This window comes from Aquila chrysaetos, chromosome Z (genome assembly GCF_900496995.4).
Source record: "Aquila chrysaetos chrysaetos chromosome Z, bAquChr1.4, whole genome shotgun sequence".
NCBI classification, from domain to species: domain Eukaryota; kingdom Metazoa; phylum Chordata; class Aves; order Accipitriformes; family Accipitridae; genus Aquila; species Aquila chrysaetos.
Genome location: NC_044030.1, coordinates 83,927,155 through 83,934,642, shown reverse-complemented (window position 1 = coordinate 83,934,642; position 7,488 = coordinate 83,927,155). Strand labels below are relative to the sequence as shown.

The following is a 7,488-nucleotide window of genomic DNA, read 5'->3' as shown; positions in this document are numbered from 1 at the left end:
CTGATGATGAGGTGCTTTCCCTTGCTTCCAGTTCCAGCTGTTAAAACATAACGTAATTTAATAGTAATGATTATTTAGATGCATAATACTACGTCATCGGCTATACTAAAGGAAGTGTTTTGGAAAGGAAAGATGAAGGCAGGAAGAAGCTGAGACGTGGGCTGCTTTGTGGCTAATTCGCCTGGTGTCCGAGGGTCTATCGATCATACGGTCCCGGTGCTCGATTCACTGCTGAAGTATCCGACCGATCACCTCGTGCTTGCTGGTGAGTGGATCTTAACCCAGAGTGGAAGCATGAAGATATAATATTGATAAACTCCGAATAATTTACCCAGATCGTATCAGAAGTCTGTGGCAGGGCAAAGAATCGAGACGGGGGTCTCTCCAGTCCACCACATTAAGCACAAAGTTATCATTGCTATCGCAGCGAATGAGTCCAATAACCATCAAAGCGCAGTGATTATGCAAATCATTGTACCCTGACTGAGTAATAAAAGCTATCAACCATCCGGAGTTAAGGGGTTTGCATATTGTATGATTACTGAGAAATAAAATCAGAGTGATTATGCAAATCACCGCCTTCAGCCAATCGGACTGAAAGATGCAAGGGGAAAAAAAAAGTGTATTTATGCATCAATAACTGTACAGTATCCCTGAGCTCCAGTTATTATTATTTTTGTTATTTGATTGCAGAAGTACCCAGAGGCCCTGATCAATCCGATCTAAAATAGAATTGTTTTCTTTCGGATTCTGTGACGGCTCCTGACTTCCGCAGTCATTACGTTTCGCGTAAACACCGATGGTGATCTGAGCTTGTTTCCCCGCTCGAACGAAACCGTACATCGATAGATATTGAAAAAATAAAAAATACAGGACCGGGGCGGGACGGGGGAGGCGGGACCCAGCGCCCGAGACCCCGCCTCCAGCCCCGCCCCCCCGCCTCCAGCCCCGCCCCTCTCCTCAAGCCCCGCCCCCCTCCTCCAACCCCGCCCCGCCACGTCCCGCTCGGCCGCCGGTTCCCGCCCCGGCGGCGCATCGCGGCGGCGGGTCATGGCGTTCACGCTCTACTCCTTGCTGCAGGCCGCGCTCCTCATCGTTAACGCCATCGCCGTGTTGCACGAAGAACGTTTCCTCCGACACGGTGAGCAGACAGCGACGGACCGGACCGGGCCGGGCCGGGACCGGGGGGGGGGGGAACACCGGGCCAGGCCCGGTCGCGGCGACGCGTCGTGTCCCGTTCCGCTCCCCCCGGCCCGGCCCGGCCCGGCGGGGCCTCCTGAAGGGAGAAGCCGCCCGGAGCCCCGGCTGGCGTTACCCGGTGGTTGCCGCCCGGCTCTCGGCGAACCCGGGGATGCCCGGGGCCCACCGGGCCGCCCCCCTCCCCTCCCCGCAGCCGTTCCTTGCCGGTGTGAATATCGACGTGCAGGGAACGGCTCTGGGGCTTTCGGTCTTGAATTTTCCGCCGGTGCGGTTGATGTCGCTCCTGTCATTGCTTTGTCTCTTCCCCAACCCCCCCCTCCTCTCCGTAATTTTCTTTTTTTTTTCTGTGCATTTCTACTGTTTCGTCTCCATTTGTGCCGCACGTCGGGAGGATGTCATAACGTGAGATGGTTTCTTTCATCGCGTCATGCGTTTTTTTTTTTTTTTTTTTGGCGAGATAGCACTTCTCGGGCTTCGCACGTTCTGCGGTGCCGAGGAAGGACCCCCAAGGTTGGGCACCCTTGTCCTTTAAAAGAGAACAAACCCCTACAAAACACAGAAGAGCCACAGACGCAAAGATCTGTCAAGCCCCAGAAAAAAACCTAATTACCTATGAGCCAAGGTTTCCCCAATTTCCTGACCTGGAGAATCCTGACTTCTCCAGGTCAGGCTGAGCTAGGATTTTCTGCGGAAGAGCGGAGAATTATCCCTTTCTCCCGCTCCCCCGCAGGACTCGCTGCGAGGGACTGGCTGGGTTTGGGGTTTTCTTTTGCTGTCCTGGTGAGCAGCAGCTCGAAGAGAAGGGAGGAGATGTGGGGACTAACCGGCCGGGTCAAGCCACTTGTCAGCCCCAGGTGACTCGGGAATAACTCCAGGCTCATCCGAGTGGGAAGCAGCGGCTGGTGAGGCAGGGGATTCGCTGGCAGCCCGCTGTTAGCAGACTGAGGGAGGGGAAAAAAAAGGGGGGGGGGGGGAAATAATCACTCAAAAGTTGTCTCTGGAGAAAAGAAAACTCGCAGGTTGGGAGTTTTGCAGCTTTGAGTATTGAGAGCCGCTCCCTTCTCTGCTCCGCTCGTCCCCAAACGGGTCGGGGCTGCGACCAGTAGGACTTGGGCACCCCCAGTCCCTTCACTGGGACCACAGGCTCTGCCTCCCCGCAGTGGGTAGGGAAGGGCTTCTCCCTTGAAGGGCTTTGTAAACCCGCAGTACTTCTGTCGTCCTCTGAAAAGTTCTCAAGGCATTGGTTTTTGGGTTTTTTTTATAGCAGTTACAAAAAATCATCATTCCCGTTTGGAATTTGTCCTGACCGTTTTCTGTCCTGCAGCTCGTTTCGCGGTGCTGAAGCATCGCTTCACACCCAACCGCCATTTGCTATTTTATCTGCTGGTAAAGGACTGTGAACAGACGGTAGTTTGTTTGGGGTTTTTTTGGCGAATGTTCTGGTGAAGCCCAAATAAAGTCATTTGTTTCTGTGGCACGCAGGGAACAGCAGTGTATTGAAAAGGTAAGGGTTTCCTTTACAGAACAGTTCATCTGTCATTACTGTTGCGTTCATTAAAAGGTTTAATGGTTTTCAGTATATTGTTTTAAAATCTGATCTTGAAATAAAGCGAATTGGTTTGTAGTTTGTTTTTCTAATGTTAGTGATAAACTTAACCATATTCATTGATATCGCTGATAGCATTTGTTGCATGGTTTTGGGTTTTTTTTCCTAACCTGTCTGGCCATTTTTGTGTGACACAGTTGGCTGGGGAAGCGATCAAGGGATTGGAGGATTTGGAGAGGAACCAGGAATTAAAGCGCAGCTAACGAACCTTATTCGATCTGTACGAACCGTTATGAGAGGTAAGGTGACAACCTTTTGTTTAAATACCATTGTCTGTAAAGTTTTGTTTCTGTGCTTTAATGAAGTAACATCACTATTTTGACTCTCTTCTTTTACCAAACAGCTGCTATTTCTGCTCGTCATTTCCAATCTATCCTTCCTTCGCGCACGGACTCAGTGTAGGAGGGCGCAGGTCCCAGCTAAGGTGCCCCAATTCTGATAAAGTGTAAAAAAAATACCCTGACTCCGACTCTGGCTTGTGGCACTGCTGCTGCGTCTTGTCTTTCCTCGGAGTTTGGGAGCTGGGGGGGGAAGCTTGGTGATCAATCAGAGCGCGCAATTAGCTTCACCCTGGCTAAATTCAATTTTGTGTGAAGTACCTGGTGAGGGAAATGTAATTCCTGGGATTCCTAAAGGTAAGCCAGGCTTACGTACCTCAAAGGATGGGGAAAAAACCAGACTCTTAATTTGTAACTTACTGATAGTTTTTCACTTTAAAGCACAGGACAGATTCCTTTTATAGGTGATGATAAAGGGGATGTAAAAAATCTTGTCTGTCTTGCCCACCACAGAGCAAAACCGGATACATTTCTTCTAAATCACAGCAAAGCCAAGGGTAGAAACTGACTTTGAGGCGGTCTAGTTTCATTTGGAGAAAAGGTTCTTTGGGTTAAAGTTAAAACATGATTGGCCATAGAAAAATATTTATGCTGTTGCTTCCTACTAATTTTTAGTGTCCTAGGCTTTGATCCTGGCTCCTTCCACTAATCCTGGTTTTGCATAGGAAAAATAAGTGTATTTTTAAAATTTTGATTGTTTTTGCTCCTTAAAAGGTAGTCTCCCAAGATAATGTGAAGTTCTGTCACTTTATGATGTGGAAAAGAAAATTTTCATGATTGCTCTTCTTTTTTTTTTTTTTTTTTTTTTTTTTCCCCTACAGTGCCGTTAATAGCAGTGAACTCCATTACGATCGTTCTCCTCCTGTTGTTTGGTTGAAGATACCTGGTGAAAATCTTTTGGACATCCAAAGAAGCAAGTTGCTAACCATCACTGCTCTGAGTTTTCTGGGATCCAGCACGGTTTAGCTGTCAATTTGACATTCAACTTAAAATAATAAAGACACTATTTCTATTTATCCTATTTCCTAATGTTCACTTGCAGTTTCATTAATCAAGATAATGGGATCAATGCAACGACACTGCAAATATATCGGACTATGACAAATTCTGTTGCTGCCTGTTAGTAGCGTTGACTGTTAAGAGTATGCGTCGCAACATATTGCAATGATTGTCAATAGGATGTGTTTTTTAAATGTCTCGTTACTCAGGGATGAATTTCCTTCAGTACGCTTCCCAATTTAAATTAAAAAGAACCCACGGTGTTTTTTATTTCAGTTAATACCAGAGTACTATTTAAGAGAATATGAATTAGGCTCTGAAAACATGTTATAAATTATTGAAGTACGGTTGTGATATTGAAGGAGATAAAACTAGCTGGGTAAAATCCTGATTCAGTTCACATTGCAAGTCGAATGTTCCTGGTTTGATTGAGACCAGGATTTTTCTCATGGTGTTAGACTTTTCAAATCAATAAGGTTTCTTGCTGATGGTGAAGTAAGTTGAAAATAGGTGCAATTGCTATGCAAAATCTAAAAAAGCTGTACCTGAAGCTGGGCAACTCTGTGTTAATTTAGACTAGCAGGTGGTATTAGCGATTAGCATTCGTTACTGTTCTGTCAAGGATTATTACACTTTTTAAAATGTGTGTTAAACTTCTGCGTGGTGATTAGTGTTGGAATTGGGGAACCATTTGTATTCCGAGCTTCTTGGGAAACGTGGGAGAGGAATACTGTGCCCTTTTCAAATGCAATTCTTTGTTAAAAAACAGCGAATTTGCAGCCTCTTCTGTTACTGCTGCTTCTTCCCCCGCCCTCCGTCTTCCTCTGTTAAATTAACAGCTTACTGAAATTGAAACTGTGGGTATGATCTTGCAGTTCTGTCGCAGAGAATATTGCTAATTGCTTTGGTACAGATCTTGTCTCAATTAAGACTGCTGGGTTAGGTCGGATGTTACGTAGCAAGTCTGAATTGAAGAAGGCTGACTCTCATTCTTTAGAAAAGTTAGAAGTCTTAGGTCTGTTCCTCTGCTAAAGTGTTTTAGCTTATTTTTGAAGTGGGGAAGGCCAAAGGAAACCTGGCAGTTTCATTATTTTAAAACAGCTTAGTTTATCATCTCTTCTTCCGACATCTTGATGACTAAAGCATACGCTGTTGTATACAAAGATAAATCTGTAAAATGTGTAAATTAATTTAATGATCTTCAATTGCAGTGTTTTGCAGAGTAGAGTATATCCAGGAGGAGAGTTTTGTGTTGTTTCCTTTTTCTAGTGAAAACTTGTAAATAAATTCTGAATTTCTAAGTTAAGCACTCTCTTTCATAACTTGCTCTATATCGGTGTACGGTGGGAGTATTTAAAAACTCAGCTGCATCCTGTTCCAGATACCAGAGTTACTGTTCTTACATGAAATACTTTTTTCTCATCCCTGTGGCACTTGGAACTATCATCTCTTTGCTATGAAGCTGTATTTTGGTTTATGTAGCAAACCTAATGAGCCAGGGTAACGTTGGCCAGAGGCAGAATAGGATCATGCTAGCCTTTGAATTCTAGAGTAGGTAGATCTGTTATAAAGTATTTCTTCAGAATAATCTTTGTGTAATTCAGAGGTGATGAGGGTACAGTCTGGATTAGTTACTTTCACATATCTGTCTTTTGTGGAAACTGGACAGCGTGTATGTGGAACAGATAAAACACAGGTGTGCAGGCCTTTTTTTGTAAAACCATTGTAAAAAAGCAGTGGTAGCTGTTTCCATTGCTGATGCATTCGTTTGGAATGCTGAATGGTTTCAAGCACAGCTTGCCTAAAACACTAGTTCTTACTAAGATAAGAGCCAGTACTAAAGATTACAACCAACAGATTTAAAAACAGGTGAAAAGTTATTTTTTCCCCATCTTCCTTGTCCTTTCAGAAAGGCCAGAGTTTTCAAAGCATAGCTTAGAGCACGTGGGCAGATCATTTCAAAATCAATTAGGCACGTGCAGTAAAAAGGAGCAGCGGTTCTGTGCAGCTGGAATCCTGCATTTGAGGCAAAACTGGGACGCGTTTTACCTGGCAGATGCAAAATAGTGATTCAAAGTGGGGCAGCAGCTGAAGATCAGGTCTCCCAGGTAATGAGCAGAGAAGAGGGCAAAAGGGTAGACGGCAGACAGGCAGAGAAAGGACTGCAGAGAGAGGCAGCAAGGGAATAACTACGCTGCCGCTGTCTCCTCGTGTGGCTTTGAGCAGTTCTGCTGTGACCAAGTTCAAACAAGGCGAAGCACTTCAAGCCTGGCCAGGTCTTGGGTTCTTCAGTAACAGGGAACGTGCAAAAAAGCTTCCACTTGGCAAAGAGCTCCACGTACAAAGTAGCCTGGGCTCCAGTAGTCACTTCAAACCACAAAGAGCTTTATCACTCGTACCTGGCACAGAAATGACAATAACCAGAACATTTTACGGGTCAGGATGAGGACTGAGACTTTCCGGTGTAGAATTATTGGTTCTAGTAAGGGTTTGTAAACAGAAGATGCTTTCATGGCAGTGCAGTGTGGCAGTACAGGTCGTGGCTGGCTCTGTGGGGAAAGTGAAGCTTGTGGGACGCTTCTGAGAGCTTTTAGTGCAAATGCAGACAGGAATAAGGGATCGATTCTGTATAGCTGTATTGTTAAAGGTTTTGTTTTGAAGGGCATGGGGACAGGCAGAGGGAAAAGTAAGAAGGCAATGGGTTTGTACACGAATAAATGAATCTCAAAACTCTGTTTAATTAGCTCTGACATGTCACCTTAGGTTGCACTGTTACGAATTCAGAATTGTACTATCTTATATACCTTGGATTTTTTGATGTACCATCACGATCTGAAACTATGAATGTCGATCATACTTAATTCACTGACGTGCCCTCGTTTCTCATGAAATCCTAACTGCAATAGCTTAAAACGCGATTGCCTCTAAGCACGTTTTCTGTACGTTGCCTCTCCTGCAGATGAGCATGGCCCGCTCCGCTGCCACCACAGCCCGAGCGTGGTCTCCACAGGCCGGGGCTTGCTCCTGCCGCAGGCGAAGCGCAGTCCTTACAGTTACACCCCTCCAACAGAGCGGCTGGAGGAAGCTGAGCCTCCAAACGTCCACCACCACCTCGCCGGCCGGCTTCAGCCGGGAAGCGCACAGAAGCCGTACCACCCCCAGATAACTAGGCCCGCTGGGGGTCCCCCCCCAGCTCCTCCTTCACACCCCCTCAGCCTGCAGCTCCGGGCGGCAGAGCCGGCCGCTTCCCGCCTTTTCCTCTGAGGCGCCGCGCGCCCTCTGCCCCTCAGCGCCGCCGTGGTCCCCTCCCCGCCCCGTCGCGGGCTGCCCGCCGCGCTGCCTGTC

The 7,488-nt window shown here is 46.6% G+C and overlaps 1 protein-coding gene across 2 annotated transcripts; it reads left to right on the top strand.

Annotated features, from left to right (window-relative positions):
* The first annotated feature begins 975 nt into the window (after positions 1 to 975).
* On the top strand, positions 976 to 5,449 carry IER3IP1 (immediate early response 3 interacting protein 1). 2 transcript variants are annotated; one of them, XM_041120780.1, is made up of 3 exons: positions 976 to 1,141; positions 2,944 to 3,045; positions 3,150 to 3,921. In XM_041120780.1, the coding sequence occupies exons 1-3, from the start codon at positions 1,051 to 1,053 to the stop codon at positions 3,206 to 3,208; spliced, it is 252 nt and encodes an 83-aa protein (XP_040976714.1). In that variant the 5' UTR covers positions 976 to 1,050; the 3' UTR covers positions 3,209 to 3,921. The 2 variants fall into 2 exon arrangements, with proteins under 2 accessions (XP_040976714.1, XP_029859818.1); XM_030003958.1 differs by lacking the exon at positions 3,150 to 3,921 and adding an exon at positions 3,966 to 5,449 and having other exon boundaries at positions 977 to 1,141.
* Positions 5,450 to 7,488: the final 2,039 nt, after the last annotated feature.